The 17,829-nt window shown below is 37.9% G+C and overlaps 1 protein-coding gene across 1 annotated transcript in view; it reads right to left on the minus strand.

Annotated features, from left to right (window-relative positions):
* CEP120 (centrosomal protein 120) overlaps positions 1 to 17,829 on the minus strand; it is a 69,527-nt gene that overhangs the window by 39,341 nt on the left and 12,357 nt on the right. The window contains exons 5-12 of the mRNA XM_065406477.1: positions 14,478 to 14,626; positions 9,569 to 9,766; positions 7,544 to 7,771; positions 7,064 to 7,280; positions 4,765 to 4,878; positions 3,070 to 3,247; positions 1,416 to 1,565; positions 41 to 223 (exon numbers count right to left, since the gene is read on the minus strand). Of these exons, the coding sequence (XP_065262549.1) occupies positions 41 to 223; positions 1,416 to 1,565; positions 3,070 to 3,247; positions 4,765 to 4,878; positions 7,064 to 7,280; positions 7,544 to 7,771; positions 9,569 to 9,766; positions 14,478 to 14,626 (1,417 nt within the window). The remainder of the gene's footprint in view (positions 1 to 40; positions 224 to 1,415; positions 1,566 to 3,069; positions 3,248 to 4,764; positions 4,879 to 7,063; positions 7,281 to 7,543; positions 7,772 to 9,568; positions 9,767 to 14,477; positions 14,627 to 17,829) is intronic.

Below are 17,829 nucleotides of genomic sequence, written 5' to 3' on the forward strand. Positions count from 1 at the left end.
AATAAAAAAAAAAAATAAAAAAAAAATAAAGAGGTTTTACCCTTGTGCTGCCATAACACCAACTGTTTCACTACAGGTCTGACGCCAACACTGTTCACCATTAGTACCCAAGAATCGGGTTTTTTCCAAGCCCAAAACATTTGAAAGCTGCAGCCTGGCAACTCCCAGAAGTATGTCTTTAGTCATTTTATCTTTGTGCCACAATTCAGCCAGCAGTGGTAACCTGAAATACAGAAGAGTATTTTAGTATCAGTAGGCCAGACAAAAGACGACATATTCACCTACATGGAAAAGCAAGAATTAACTTACAGAAATAACTTCCCAAACCAATCTAGCTCATTCTTATCACAGCATAAACATACCCTTGATACCTTTCATTCCCACAGGAAAAAGACTGACTCACAACTTTGCATCTTCTCCTTCATTCCGTCACTTTGGCTAGATCACTACCCTGTTCCAGTCTGTATACAGAGAATAATCCTGCACTGACATAGTGATGGGCTGGATGATCTTATAGGCCTTTTCCATTTCTGAAAATACCAATCTACAAAACCTCTCTCCTCTACCCTTCTTTCCAAAATACCACTTTGGTTTAGGCTTTCGGGTGGGAGTACGTGTGAAAGATATTCTCCACCCTACTCACATGCCTACAAAAAGGGAGCAATGTAGTGGGGAAACATTCCACTACAATTTCATTTTTCTAATCCTTACAGCAACTATGTTTCACAGGTTATGGCTGGTTTGATTGCCAGACTCCAAGTCAGCTAGAGTAGGTTACACACCTAGGCCTGGTCTACACTGGGCGGGGGGAATCGATCTAAGTTACGCAACTTCAGCTACGTGAATAACGTAGCTGAAGTCGACGTACTTCGATCGACTTACCGTGGTGTCTTCACCACGTTGAGTCGACTCCGCCTATGACTCTCGCGGTGGAGGAGTACAGGAATCAACGGGAGAGCACTCGGGGAGTTGATTTATCGCGTCTAGACTAGGCGCAATAAACTGACCCCTGCTGGATCGATCGCTGCCCGCCGTAGACATACCCCTAGAAAACTGACTATGATTCTGCGTAAGCAGAACTGTTTTTTTCAAGCTACATCAACTAGCCCTTACTTTGATAAGAATTTACCCAAACAGATCCTCCAATTTTTATCACCACATTTCCTGTTTAAGTAAACGGTCACAAATATGAGTAAGGTTTGAACAATCTGACCTTTAACATGCTAAACTATACAGTCTCAAAGGGCAGGAAAAATATCTTAAGTATTCTTGGTTACTAACTGCTGGATTTCTCTTTTACACAACTTAAATTATTCTAAGACACTAAATTACAAAGCTTGGGATTTACAAATATTTTCTATATTAAAAACAGTTAAATAATGCTTCATGTAATAAGATAAAAATACAAGTGCTACCTGAAGAAGGTGTCTTGAAGCTGATGAGGCATAGTTGCAAAATCAAATGCACAATAGGACTGGGGTAGAAAAACTTCCATGTTTTTTCTCACTTCTACAGGAGGGTTTGTCATAATAGGTGCCGCACTACCAAAAAATGGATATGAGTACCTAATGAGAAAAAAGAAAATGCAAATTTAACTCAAGTCATATTCTTGTAGGCAAGAAAGTCAAGGAAAATCATCATCAGTTGATGACACTAGTAGCTTAGGACCAAATTCTACTTTTGGAATATGCATGTGCAATGTCAGTTGTACAAGCATATCCAACATCAGAATTTGGCCCTTGATGTTCAACAGCTCCCATTTACGTTAACAGTGCAGAATCAGAGCCAAAGTTCATTATCATCTGAACACAAACGCCCTTGATAGCTATTGCTAATCTTTAGGACTATGCAAGTTATATTTAACATTTTAGCCTTCTATAGCACACATCTAGTTTCTGTAAGGGTGTGGGGGAAAGGAATCTTCATATCAGATTTAGATTGCAGAGATCAACAAGTATTTAAATTGGATATTACCTACAAACAATTACATTTAAATCCTGAAAACAATAAGCACTTAAACAAAAAACCCCACAAACCAACAAGAAATTTAGATTTCTTCTCCATTCCAGATCTGTATTTGAAAAAGCTGCTTAAGCGCCTGCTGCTGCTAAAAGTCCAACTTTCTCTGGTTGTGTATGTAAATATTGCTGTTTAAAAAGTTAGTTTAGACCTTCACTGAAAACGTAACAGAAGATGCATATCAACTTGTTAGTTAGAATATTTGTCTGCTTTTTAGGTCTTTGAAGAAAAATCATCTCTGGCATCAGCACAATTATTTTGGAATATACTAAATAGGAAAAAAAATATTCTGTGTACTAAAACAAAATGCTCACACGTGATGCATGACGACAATTTGACTCTGAGCTCTGTTGTACTGGAGTGCATTTTCTCTACTTCTTCTTCCATTTAGCAACGAGGTGGGAAGGTGTGTTCCTTTACAATCCAGAAGATCCCACTCAAGCTTAAAAATGAATTGTGCCTAACAAACAAACAATCTTCCTGTCTTCTCTTAGGGCTGAATGACAGTCTGTATCACACGGTCTGAAATTTTCAAGTGATAGGCACAATAGGAAAATCCAATATAAATAAGTACAGATGCTCCCCAACTTACGCAAGCGTTCCGTTCCGGAACACCTTGTGTAACTCGAATTTTGCGTAAATCGGAAACGTATACCCGACCATTAAGCCAAAAAAAAAAAAAAAAAAAAAAAAACAAAAAACCAAAAACAAAAAACCCACACACTCCTATTTCTAGCTTACGGAACTTTTTCCGTAAGTGCGGATTTGCATAACCTGGGGGGCGTCTGTACTATGTTTTATACACTACTAGAACTCTCAACTTTCATTTGTGATGAGCAAACCTAACATTTCAAAGTGTTTTGCCCACCACTGAAAGGCAGCTACTTGAGAAGGCATCAGGTTGCCTGCGCTACCAATATTCCCAACCGTGTGTAGTTTTCCTTTCTTTCTTTTTTTTTTTATTAAATGGGGGCGGGAGGGGGACAAAAAACCAAAACAAAACCCAATACCCTTTTTTACAGTAAGGTCATCAGCTGAAATATATCATACCTTAAAATGCAATTGACTGGAAACCCAACCTCGAGATTGTGAATACTCCGTAAATCTATTGAAAAGCAAAAATGATGTGATGCTGCTGGAACTGCAATTTTTTGCCCCGAAGTAGACTCAGAAGTACTGGACGCAGCTCCAGGGTGGGACTGGGAAACAGGTGCTAGAGCATTCAAGGCTGAAAATATAAATACAAGGTGTTTTGCATATAGTTTTATCCTCCATTTTGTCCAAAATAATATTATTTATATATGACACGACATGCCTGGCACTTTAAATGGAAATAGACAGGTTGCCACTCTGAAACACAGTACAATCTGTGTTACATTAGACGTGAGAAATGGCATTTCAATTTTTAAGTTACCACTTTTCAAGTAGAGGAAACCATTTGGAAAGATAAAATCCCATATGATCATAGCTTTACAGTATGTATGAGAAGGAATATCGAAGGGGAGGCTACTTTACCATCCACTTTAAAATGGGCACTCATTACTTACATAGCACTGGTAAGTATATTCAATTTGACAAAATAGGTAAACAGAGGGTCTTTCGGCACTAATTTTAGAACCTGACGCTGAGATTTTAGGGAGCATCAAAACTTGTAAAAAACATCCATTAAGAGTTTAGTTAGTATGTGCAATAAAATAACACGTTAGTCACATGCAAATTACCAAGGAAAATGGTTGGACACAGATTCTAAAAGCTTTCCTTGAAGGGATGAAATATCAGATAAATAGTCTGGATAGATCCTTTGCTTGGAAAGAAGCAAACTCCCAGGCTTGGGAGTGTGGAATGAAAGTGCTTAGATTAAGTAATAATGCCTCTCTCTTATTTAGAACTTTTCATCCTCAGATCTCAAAGCACTTCAAAGAAGTTTTATCTCCATTTTACAGGTGGGGATATTGAGGCACAGAAAGACTGTGTGTCTTGCCCAAGATGAATCAGCTGGCCAGCTAGGCCTCCTAAGTTCCAGTCCAGTGCCCTACCATCTACACCCTACCTTCCCAAATGCTCCTCCAGGGAGCTGACAGCAGGTCAAGTTGTGGGTTTGATGAATGAGGCTACCAAGGCGTAGCTTCTTCAAATCTCAAAAGATAGGTTGAGGAGTGAATAAACCTATTTTATGATCTAAGATAGGGACAGGATTATTTTTTATAATTGAAACTAATTTTAATTAGTTACTATAGCATATCCTTAAACACTGGTTCTTCTGCTTTTGGTCTTTCAAACCTGGTGCAATTTTCTGTCATATTTTTGAAGATGGTCTCATACTAATAAAAAGAGGTAAAATAAATAAAAACTCATCTATCTTCTGCTGGCTGGTGTTTTGTAGCATTAACAGTAGCAATATAAGAAAGGTACAGGAGAAAGCTAAATATGATGGCTTTCAAAGTATGCTATTCAATATATAGAGGGATCCACGGAAAACTGTTTGAGGGCAGTTAAAAATGTAGTATTTTACCCTTCATTGAAAAGTTTCATTAATTGCATTATGTAGCCAAAATGACTGGACAGGAATCAGATTTCATCACAAGCATTACAAATCTGTAGCAACTTACAATTTTAAAAAATGAATCTAAGCAATACGGTTGACAAATTTTCAGGGGTATATGGAAACAAATACTTCTATTTTCTGTTTTTAAACAGAGTTGCATTGATTAGAGTTTTCTATGACTGAACATTAGTGAGCATTACATGAATTTTGCAGCTCTGACTGTAAAGGCGACTTTGCTCTGCTCTGAGATTTGAAAACTGCTAGCTCTTCAGACTCTTGGTTGTTAACTTCTTTGCAAGATTCAACCACCAGCTCTGAAAGATAATTGTGAAATGACTTAGGAATAACTACTTCCACACTTGCAAAAAATTCTTTTTTTTTTTAAATAATAAACACCAACAGCAAATACAACTCTGCATTTCCCTCATAATCTATAGATTAACTCCTGTGCTCGTGATTTTTATCCCTGTCATGTTTCAGATTAAGGGCCCAATCTAGCTGACTTTTCTTAGAGAAACTCTATTAATGATTAAAGGGCTATTGCCTGAATAAAGGAAGCAGGACTGAGACCCAGAGTTTACCCCGTGTAGTATGGTATAGGACCATTCCCAGAAAGCCGAGTAACAAGAAGTCCATTTAGCAAATAAACTGAGTTCTTGTTGATTCCACTGTTTTGGGATGTTTAGCCAATCATATTGCTTGACTAATATGCCTCTTTGAGAACTCTTGAATAATGTTCAACAGACAGTGTCACTGTTTCTTCTGGGCCTTGTTCTTTGATTTTTATTTTATTAAATACAAATATCCCCCTTCGACCACCTCACCCAAAAAACCCACCCACACCTTTGTTGGGTCTCCTTTGTCTATGTTTTTATGCTATCACTGAATGTTTGGGCAATATCAAAAATGCTTTATGGTTGTGGTACTTGGTATTGTCCAGGTAATCTACAGATAAATTAATGTGCATTTATATAGTCATAGATGTGTTCTCAGACACCGAGTGGCTTACAATTTGGAAAGTATTTACTCACTGAGCTGGTCAAAAAAAGGTCATGAACATTTTGTTTCCATTTTTGTCCAAGTTTCAAATTCCAAAAAATTCCAGCCAGCTTTAGTATATGTATAAAAGCAAACTGTTCATATTGTTTTTTACAATAAGGTCTTATTATTTTGCACCAGGCACTGGGGGAAAGTGACGTGAGTTAATGAGTGAGAAAACAAAAATCAAGAACAGTACCTATTAAAAATGTACTTTTTTTTTCATTTATTTTGTCAGAAGTAGTTTAGGTTATTTTATTTAGTAAAATAACTCATTGCATTCTGGTTGATTCCCTGATAAAAACTATGTAAAACCAGGAGTTAAGGATGATTACACATCAGTAACTTAAGAGTAAAACAAATTGCAGAGATGTTGAATTACCTCAAAAACAAGCATTGCAAACCCAGGTAATTCAGAGTTAAGATTAACTGAAAAGAAATCTAGACATATTCAAGTATATAAATGCATAATTAAAGCACCCAATCCACCTTCACTCAACCCTGCAGTGACTGGATGCAAGAACCACAGTTATGATTAGTGTACAATACTGATTGTAGTTACTGATTACAAGAAAACTGATTTTTAAAATACAATAGTTTTTTTCCTTCTTCCCACTCCTTCCACACAGAGTAGAAAATGGGAAAATTCAACTCAACCTTAGCCAAGGAACCAAGACTGGGGCTTCCATAATGGTCAATATTTAGCAAAATTAATTAAATCTAATCCCTCTTCTATTAAATCTCTGATGAGAAATGGGAAAGATTTGGGTTTTGAGAAAAACATATTTATGGATTAGCAAATAGAAAATTAGTGAAGTTCTATTGTACATTTAAATATTTAATGTTAATCTGTAAATAGTTTTCCATTTCTCTTAAGAATGAATCAATCCTAGGTTTCATGAAGTTGATGCCCTACAATCATTAAAATTGGCAGCTATTCTTACAAAAAATAGATTCGCATAGACCATTGTTGAGGAGCTGTTTCCCAGTTCCTTAAAGAAGTTTAACTTCAGGGTTAAATATCCTATGCTCTTCCTCTCCTTCCCCATTTAATGTATTTTTTCACGTCAGACATTTTCACCTACAAATTAAAGAAAGTAGGTAAAGATTTTTATCAAAAATCTCTAACCCACCAATTCCCAAATTCAGAGAGAGGTCTTTAGATATTTGTGGCACTGCTGGTCAAACTGCTGTCCATAGCTCAGTGGTGGTCTACAGTGCAATGGTTACATGGGGCTGGCTCTTCTACTTATTTTCAGCTGCCAACACACATTAAAAAGGCAGCTAGAATACATTAATTACTCTAATATTTTTTCCACATAAGCGATTCTTATTTGCCACAAGGATATGATCACAAATGGGAGAGGATGAGTCCAGGAGGTAATCTGTGGGTTGTGCTATGAAAACATTTAAGAATAGTTGGTTTATAATTATGGATGTTGATAGGCATAAATCACCAACCTTTTTTGTTTAGTTTTGTGCCCTTGTCATATTGAAGACTTTCTACTTCGCTCTCTGTTGCTTCATCTTTTGTGGGAGGAGAATGGCCATTCTGAAGTGGGGCAGAAGGAGCACTCTGAGATCTTTGCTGTGGGCTCTTTGTTTTATCCCGTGTGGGAGACAAAACTCTTTTCTGCGAGTGTTCTGGCTCAGTCTGAAGGTCTAAGTGGATCAATGACTGAACAAAATAATACAATTTTCTTATTAATCATAGTTTGCACTGAAAAACTCTTTACTATATTTACAGAATTTGAGATTACTCTTATGGCATGGATAAACAGAGATGGAGCTGTAAAAATAGAGTAACAAATATACTGTAGCTTGTTCTTTCAGGCTTTTCTTTTCATGATTTAAAGTGTAAAATCTGATTCAACAAAATCAAACTTATTTTTTATCTTTTAGAACAGCAGCTGAACCACAATCTAAATGAGTGGATTGTACCTGGGTATTTATGCCTTCCTTTTGTAGGGTTACTGATACCCCAACAGTAGGACCCATATCTAAGGCCAATGGTGGCAATTTTTGCTTGGCTCTATTTGGTGGAACAAGGTTGAATGCCCCTTCAACTGCCACAGGGTGCTGATAAATCTCCACATTTCCTTTCTTCAGCAATCCAGTTAGTGGTATTTCAGTGCTTCCAAGAGACTGGTCCCCACAGCAAAGATGGATCTATTGTAAAAAGAAGTGCTCAGAAAATAACTTTGAGATATGTATTTACATCTCCCACTGTCAATGTCTGAAACTGAACCTCTTTCTAAAAAGAAATGAAAGCAAGATTAAGAGTGAGATCCAGCCCCTCTCCAGTCTCTTTACACTGAATAAAGGGGCTGGAGTGGTGTAAATAGACCCTAAAATCTCTATCAATCTGGGTAAGGATTCTCTCAGAGCAGGCACTGTAGTAGATAGCCAAGATACACAATTATCTACACCACAGTGAGGTAGGCTATGTCTACACTAGCAAGTGAAAGAAAACTTTTGTCATTCAGAGGTGTTAAAAAACAAACACCACCTCTCCCCCCCCCGAAAGACAAAAGGTTTGCCCATGACAAGTGCCAGTGTGAACAGCGCTTTGTCAGCAGGAGTGTGCTCCTGCTGACAACACTAACAGTGCTCGTTGAAGGTGGAAGTTTTTTGTCGGCAGGAGAGCCAAACAAACAGCGGCTACAGTGCGCGCCTTTTAGAGGTACGGCTGTAGCAGCACAGCTGTGTCGCTAAAAGCTGCGTAGTGTAGACATAGACATATGCGAAGGGAAAAAGGTAAGTTATGTATCTGTATGCATCCACATACTTCAAGTATCATCCTAACAATAAAGACTTTATGAACTACTAGGGGAAGTCTAGAGCGCTTTAATTCCTGGCTTAGGGTTATTATTCTGTGCTCAAATACATGCACCCAACTCTTGTTGATTTCAAGAAGAATTTGCTGCTTTGCACACCTGGAGTAAAGTTTGGTCCTAAGGAGTGCATATAAGCATATCTATTCTCGCAACATGGGTTCCTTTTTAATGTATATACCCCCCCGCCCCCCCAAAAAAAGTTTATCTGGAGAAAAGAACAGCTATTCTTTCTTGTCTTTGTTAAACCCTATCAATAAATCTGATCCTCCTTAACAATAAATATGCCTTTGTAGCAAATGATGAAGGCTTTGAATGGTGTAAAGCACTTTGACATCAATTCAGCAAAGCATGTAAGTATGTGCTTAACTTTAAGTAGATGAATAGTTCCATTCATATCAATGGAGTGACACCAATATAGACCAGATGAGGATCCAGCCCACGATGCTTATTTCAAAAAAGTTTGTTACAATAAGAATTAGTTCTTTTATAGTGATAAAGCAAAAAAAAAAAAAAAATGCCAGACATACAAGTATTTTGTATCAAGGCAGGACGTCATCAGGGTTAAATTCTAATATGCCAGCTCAGCACAGTCCTATCTACAGAAATAAAAATTTAAAGAATCTTTGTAAACAAATGCTATTCAATTGTGAAATGCAACAATCCAAAAAAATAATTTTAGGTACATAGTAATATTATTTAAATCAATTACAATGGTTTAAAATATAAATTTTTAAAACAAAACTGTATAGTTCAGTAGAGAAAAGGTACAACAGGAAAAAAAACCCTATAAAATCAGCTCTACGCTTCACATTTAAAGAACAGACTAATAAAAAAGGACAAAATGTGTTATGTTTGCCATATGACTTGCTCATCAACTGTCTCACTTAGGGCCCACTCCTACTCCCATTTGGGAATTTTTCTATTGACTTTAACGGGAGCAGAATCAAGCTCTAAGAGGGCTTTATAAATATTACACAATAAGCTCAAAGATGACAAGACAAAAGATTAGCCATCTATATAATATTATTGATTTTGAAGTCTACTTCATTAAAGTTCTAGACTGGCAAGTTTAGATCCAAATAGAATTTTACTTAATGTAGGTTACCATAGGTGAGAAGAAACTATTTACCTGTATTTTTGGCTGTGCAGAAAAATAAACTTGAAGGACTTCAACGGTACTGCGTATTCGAACTGATGCTCTCTCTGGCTCAAAGTTTGGATTGATTAGATCAGTGAAGGGTTCATTTGTTACATCATTTCCCAGTAACGAATAGTAAAAGAAAAACTCAGGCTGTCGTTCTGGAAGTTTCATTGTACTAGGAATTAACTAAGTGTGGGGAAGAAAAATCAATTTATTTTTACAAACCAATAATTACAGCTGCCTTTGAGCATCTGCTTAGAGTTATAAATACTGTAGCAAAAACTGTCTCAAACTCCAGAAGTCCAGAGTAACCTAAATCCCAGATTGCAAGAATGTTTTAAAATATCTGTATACATGGAGAGTCAGTCTTTCCATATTAATGGCCAGACTCTGCCACTTTTCCTCATGCTGAGTGATACTTTACTTCAGATGCAATCCAAAAGATTTCAATGGGACTACTTGTGGGGTAGCTTTAATTTGTATTAGGGCTGTTGATTAATCACAGTTAACTCACGCGATTAGCTCAAAAAAATTAATCATGATTAAACATATTTGTAATCCCACTGTTAAACAATAGAATACCAATTGAAATTTATTAAATATTTTTGGATATTTTTCTACATTTTCAAATACATTGATTTCAATACAGAATACAAAGTGTACAGTGCTCACTTTATATTATTATTACAAATATTTGCATTGTAAAGACAATTAACAAAAGAAACAGTATTTTTCAATTCACCTCATACAAGTACTGTAATGCAGTCTCTTTATCGTGAAAGTGTAACTTACAAATGTAAATTTTTTGTGTTACATAACTGCACTCAAAAATAAAACAATGCAAAACTACAAGTACACTCAATCCTACTTCTCGTTCAGCCAATCACTAAGACAAACAAGTTTGTTTACATTTACAGGAGATAATGCTGCCTTCTTCTTATTTACAGTGTCACCAGAAAGTGAGAACAGGAGTTCGCATGGGACTTTTGTAGCCGACATTGCAAGGCATTTACGTGCCAGATGCGCTAAAGATTCATATGCTCCTTCATGCTTCGGCCAGCATTCCAGAGGTCATGTTTCCATGCTGATGACGCTCGTTAAAAAAAATGCCTTAATTTAATTTGTGACTGAACTGTGTATCTCCAGCTCTATTTTACCCACATTCTGCCATATATTTCATGTTATACAGGTCTGTCTCATCTTATGCTGGGGTTACGTTCCGCAGTCAGTGCGTAAAGTGAAAACCGCGTATAGTCAAAATTACATTGAGTGTAATGGCAGGTGGAATCGCCCGTACTACAGGTACAGTATTTAAATTATTATTTTTCTCTTCTTTTTGTTTTTGCCGACCGCGTAAAGCTGAATTTGCGCATGTTAAATGCGCGTAAGATGCGACAGACCTGTAGTAGTCTTGGATGATGATTCAGCACACGTTCATTTTAAGAACACTTTCACAGCAGATTTGACAAAATGTAAAGATAGTACTAATGTGAAAGATAACTACAGCACTCGACACAAGGTTTAAGAATCTGAAGTGCCTTCCAATATTTGAGAGGGATGAGGTGTGCAGCATGCTTTCAGAAGTCTTAAAAGAGCAACACTCTGATGCGGAAACTACAGAACCCAAACCACCAAAAAAAGAAAAATCAGCCTTCTGCTGGTGGCATCTGACTCAGATGATGAAAATGAAAATGCGTTGGTCTGCACTGCTTTGGATTGTTATCGAGAAGAACCGGTCATGAGTATGGATGTGTGTCTTCTGTAATGGTAGTTGAAGCGTGAAGGGACATATGAATCTTTAGCACATATGACACGTAAATATCTTGCAATGCTGGCTACAATAGTGCCGTGCGAACACCTGTTCTCACTGTCTGGTGACATTGTAAATAATAAAGCGGCAGCATTATCTCCTGTAAATGTAAACAAACTTGGACTGAGTGGATTTGTAGGCTCTAAAGTTCTACATTGTTTTAGTTTTGAATGCAGGTTTTTGTTGTTGTTTTTTTTACATAATTCTACATTTGTAAGTTCAACTTTTATGATAAAGAGATTGCACTACAGTACTTGTATTAGGTGAATTGAAAAATGCAATTTTTTTTTTTTACAGTGCAACTATTTGTAATCAAAATTAAATATAAAGTGAACACTGTACACTTTGTATTCTGTGTTATACTGATTTCAATTATATTTGAAAATGTAGAAAACATCCAAAAATATTTAAATAAATGGCATTCTATTATTGTTTAACAGAACAATTAATTGCTTGACAGCCCTAATTTGTATTACACATTAGTGCCTAGAGGATCCAACTGAAATCAAGGCCCCAACAAAATAGGAACTGTACAAACACCTAGTAAGAGTGTCTAGATTCTCAGCACTTTGGAAACAATCAAACAAACAAGGGAGGTCAGAGAGACAGATGTGTAATGACTTTACCATTGACTTCGGTGACTTTGGGCGAGATGGAAATAGAACCCAGGTTTCCTGATTCCCATTTCAGTGCCCCAGCAACTAGATCATACTGTAGTACTAGGATTTTATAGTTGTATTTTGTATAATTTAGAATGAAGGATAAAGAATAATAATGTAGCATGTATTAAAATGTATTGATGTGTGATATGATTTGACCATATTCTGCCAGCCACCCTTCCTGAAAGCAGAAAGAAATGGCCTCGTGTGCCATTGGTAAAGATGCATCTACCAGAATCTTGAGTCTGAAGCGGATTTCAAGGCAGTAATAGACCTTTAGTGTCACCGCTTTGTTGTAGGTTTAAAATTAGTATTTTGAAATAAGTAAAAAGCATGCAATGATTGTTTTCTCCTGCATTGCAATTTGATGTTCCTGTTCAAATGTTCTCTGTAAATCAATCCTGTTTGGTGTGTGAATGAGGAACGTGTGTGTTAGAAGATAAGTGTGAAGGCCATCACTGGACCGATGTTCTAAGGAGGACAGACAAAGGCGCCAGAAGATTGCAACATGCCCTTATTGATATGTCAAAGGAGGGCAGATTGACAACTTTAAAGATGAGGCAAGCACCTATCTACCGGGACAAGACAGGTGTGATCAAAACCAGCTTGGGGAAATTCCCCAAGAGACTAATGAAGAAATAAAATAAAGAAGAACAATTTAAGAAAACAAGCACTTATCAAACGGCAATTGATTACAGCATGACGGTGCAAAACTCATTGGTCCCAATGAAGGAAGATCACTATATAAAACAGGATGCTTTGCCATTAAATTTTGGGTTCGTCCTGCCAAGAGTTCCCTGGAGCATCATGTCGCGACTGACAGAACCCGGCTCCTCCCTGCCCGCGCTCAACCTAGCTGGCCACTAGGTTGCTCTGGACTGGTAACTATAACATCGACTGGCGGTGAGACTGAATGCATATGCTAAATGTTGTATCTTCAATAAATGTGGCGTGTTGCCTTTTCCCCTGAAAAAGATCCCATGTGCTTCTTATAAGCATAACAATACCACTTTCAAATAAGGTACTCAATGTAAAAGTAGCAAAATCTGGTCCTATGATTCCAACCAGTTTCATTATAAAGCTCTAATTTTGTTTCCCTATGATTTTGGCATGGAAAATTCCCAAATTTACTCAAGGAAAAGAAAAATATTTCTGTAAGGTTTGAAGAAAGTTCAAATAACTTGAGTTACAGATCATTTAAAAACTACACTGACTTGAAAGTATTACTTATCTTTAACAATTATTTGTGTCCTTGTAATTCAAAAAGCAGCTTGTTGTGAACGCTCCACATTTTCCATTTGTTAAATCTCTCTAAATTTATTTATGTCTATATTTGAAGAAATAGGTTATATTTAATTAAAGTTATTGTTTGGATAGTTTTGAGCCCAATTACTGTGTGAGAGAGAGCATGTTGTCTTTTCTGGGCTGGTTGCATCTTAGAAAGAACTTAGGATGACTTAGGGTATTTCTATAGGAAACAGAGCTTCCTTAACCTCAAGTGGCAGAGATCTGTATTTTTGAAGATGGAGGATCAAAAGTTTTCAAGCTTCAGCTAAGTAAATGTGTAACATTGTATTAGTGAGAAGAAGTTCTCCATATTTAAACTTGCAACTACATTTCCATGATTAGGTTGATTTGATTGATTGTAATTCTAAATTTAATTACACGAAGAAATTTTTTTTTAAAAAACCCCAACAACTTGGCAAGTTCCAAATAAAAAAACAAAAACAAACACCACTATTTTAGAAATCAGTTATGGTTGCTGAGTGATGCCAATGTACTTTTAATGTACCTATCTCACCAATAACAAACCCAAATGCTGAAGACAATAAATGAATGGTTTGACATCATAAATCTTACACTGTCCACATAATAAAATTATTCTTACCAAGTATAAAGTAATGTATAATTTTTCAAAATACAACTTTAAATCTAGCCCAAAATGAATACTATTCTTTCACCAGAAGATGATAAAGATTTAAAAGATAAGTCTTGCATTGGAATACAGGAAATGGGAAAACAATAGCCAAACCATTACTTTTTCACATACTATAAACCAGGGGTAGGCAACCTATGGCATGCGTGCCGAAGAAAGCACGCGAGCTGATTTTCAGTGGCACTCACACTGCCCGGGTCCTGGCCACTGGTCGGGGGGAGGGGGGGGATCTGCATTTTAATTTAATTTTAAATGAAGCTTCTTAAACATTCTAAAAACCTTATTTACTTTACATACAACAATAGTTTAGTTATATATTATAGACTTATAGAAAGAGACCTTCTAAAAACATTAAAATGTATTACCGGCACGCGAAACCTTAAATTAGAGTGAATAAATGAAGACTCAGCACACCACTTCTGAAAGGTTGCCGAACCCTGCTATAAACATTTTATTGGCATAATGGGCTTAAAGGTGAATAATCATCATTACCTGTTCCAACTGTGTGGCAAATGCTATAGTCACAGACAAAACAAAGTATTCTCTGCAATATTCTGCTGGTCCAATTTGATGATAGCCTTCTTCCTCATTCAGGACTGCTACAATATTTTTAGGATCTAGCCCAGAAAGCAGAGCAGGCACTTTAAAAGAAGAGAATTGAATTTATATGGTTATGTCCTTCTAGATCTCCAGATTTGTGTATTTTATCTGTTCTTAAATAAAAAAAAATAATAATCAAAAGAAACAAAAAAACACACAATTGAAACCCTCCCGCCCCAAAATTACATCATGGAGCATCAGACCAATATCCACCTGGGCCACCAGCAGAGTTGGAACCTTTAGATCCATCACACAGACAATGATTGCTTGAGCTAACAACATAACTAATAGCAGTATCAGACTGGCATCTTCTATGTGGACCAGAACATTTTACCAGTGGGTTTCACAGGCATCTGCTGACAGCAGAGGAATTGAGAGACTCGGGTGACTTGGGAATCCCAGGCTCTGGAGGGAAGTGTGCTTTAGCAGACACCGACTCACATGCCCATTCCCACCCTAAGCACGACTCCTTCTGCCCTGTCTCCTCCAAATTATCCCGGTCTCTGCCCCATCTCCTCCCTGTTCCTGGCTCCTCCTGACCACTCCCATTCCCTCACCTAGTTAGTCTGTCTCCACTCCAGGTTCCTCATTGGAATTCTAGTCTTCTTCTCCAAGCAAACCTTAGTCTCACACCCCTACATACACAGCCTCCAGTTGTCCCTCCCCCTCCCCCCACTATATTCGCCATCTTAATTGACATCCATTGCCCACTTCCCTCCTTCCTCTTTGTCGGAGTCTCTTTGCCCAGCCACTCCAGGTTCTCCTTCTGCACCACAGTTCCTCTTTAGATCTGTAGCCTTTCATCCCACTGTAGTCTTGAGAGGAGAGAGAAGGACAGGGCCCTTCTATTACACAATCTTTCCCAGTGCCTCCACCCAGAACACAAGTGGAGGTCATGCCTGGACAAGGAGGTGTGGGGAAGAGGAATAAAATGGGTTTCTCCATCTCTCCTTGCTGCCCAGCTGGCTTTGAGGGAAAAGAGAAATGATTCTTTCATTGTGCATTGCTATATTTGAAGATCTCAAGGACAAGCAGCAGCCATTCTGCTGAGGTTACTACCCCACCCTCCCAGTTTGTCTGGTGTTTCTCAGATTTGGAATCTGATCAGATCACTGGTTTTTGGGGTCAGGAAGAAAATTTTCCTTTGGGGCAATAAGAGCAGGATGTCCAATAGTTTTTCCATCTTCCTCACATCATCATAGAGGCCTGATTTTAAGTTACTAAGGAGTGAAGAATTAAAAGATGAAGTTTTCATCTTAAGTAAAGCCCATAATTTGTCACAATTTGTGGGTGAGAGCTCAATATCCCAGAGACAAACTTGAGTAGACTCGAGACGTAGGAGATACCTGGTGGTGCCTATTAGCCTGCGGGAAACAGGGAAGACCTTGAGTCTTCACAAACTTCGGAAACCTTTCACATTTGCCCTCATTCCTCCTTCCAGGGAAGGGTGAAAATTTAAAGGAGTGAGTTAGGCTGAATGGAGCCAACCCTGAATATAGGTTATTTAACATGATGCCATTTAACACGGCATTGAACGGTCTTGTTGTGACAGTTCTCAGGGCACCCAGGATTGACAGTCACCTTGTTACCCCTGCCTCCAGAAGAGGGAGACTTTCATGTGGTAGCTGGGGGTCAGCTCCCTAACACCACCATCCTTTCAGCCACTCAAGCACTCTGGTCTGGACTATGCCAGCCCTAGCTTCACCTGGCAGGTTTAACAATAGGTGTACCCGAATTCCTGAGTCCCTCTGAATCATTCCCTTGTGATATCCAGCCCCTGGGTACTTACAGAAATCCCAGATCCTCTGCACCCAAAGATGCACCCCAGTTTTATCTTAAATCACTGCTCCTGTAAATCACAAGGAGCTTGTGAGCACTTAAATTGTGGAAGTGGAGAAAGGGATAAAGGGAATTTGAACATAGAGATCTTAGTCTCTAGGAATAGAGCAAGAGTCAAGCTAACAAAGTCAGGCTAACACTGACTCTAATAACGCGAGACTTGAAGGCCTAGGTGAGTAGAAAGCGAATGAGAACAGACTGTAAGAGATACTGTTTTGACCTTGTGTTAGATAAGAATGGAATGTAGACTCTGGCAGAAATTAATGAGAAAAGTGAGATATCAGGAAGAAAATGTATAACAAAATACATTTGTTGCTCATTATTGTATGTAATGAAAGGTATAAAAGCTTGCCTAACTGTTTACCTAACGGAGACCTGCCTCGGGAGGGGAACCCCTGCCTGTGAGTACTCTCCCATGCATTTGCAATTGCTCGAAAATAAAGCTGCCTCTGGCTTGTTGCTTCAAACTCAGAGTGAGGACTCGTTTTTCTCCCACATAATAAAACAAGAGTAGTTTTCAAAAAACAATAAAGATTGAACTAGAAATAAAAAAAAAAAAAAGTGGTGAAAACAAACTGTTACAATTAAAAAAAAAGAAAGCATGAACCTGGGTCTACACTTATCAACAGTTACCTTTCTTATCTAAGAAAGTCGATTTTCCTGCGCCCTGCCAAAATTCAGTCTGTTGCAGAACTGGCTGGTTTCTCTAGAACCAGGATCCAAACATTCATAAGGGGTTTCCTCAGTGAATGGATGCAGAGTGTCCTTCCCCATACTATATTATACTGAAAAGAGTTTTTGGTTTCTATTCACAGATAGGGCGAAACTCTGCTTAGCTGTAAAGTTTCTTTTTTTAACCTCTAAGTGGTTTTGATGGTTTCTTGTTGCCTCTGCTGGTTTCCCATTCAAAAGTCTTAGGCTATGTCTACACTGGCAATTGAAAGACCAAACTTTTGTCTTTTAGAGGTGTTAAAAAGAACAAAAAAATCCTGAAAGGCAAACATTTTGCCGCAACAAGTGCCAGTGTGAACAGCGTGTTGTCGACAGGAGTGTTCTCCTGTCAGAAGAGGGGGCAGAAGTTTTTTGTCAGCAGGAGAGCCGACAAACGGGGCTACGCTGCGCTACTTTTAGTGGCACGGCTGTGGTGACACAGCCATATCACTAAAAGCGGTGTATTGTAGATATAGCCTTCGTATTATGCAGGGCTAAACAACCTAGCCCTTCTATTGCATCACTGGCCAATCAAGGCAGAGTGACAACTCCCCCTTGCCCATATGGGCCATCACCAAGACACTGTTTCCTTGTGACAAATTTCTACTCCAAATCCATCAAGCATACTTTCAGTATATTATTCCTTAAACATTACCCATAAATATATTTCACAATGGTTATGACTCTTTACATG

This window comes from Emys orbicularis, chromosome 6 (assembly GCF_028017835.1).
Source record: "Emys orbicularis isolate rEmyOrb1 chromosome 6, rEmyOrb1.hap1, whole genome shotgun sequence".
Lineage (NCBI taxonomy): Eukaryota > Metazoa > Chordata > Testudines > Emydidae > Emys > Emys orbicularis.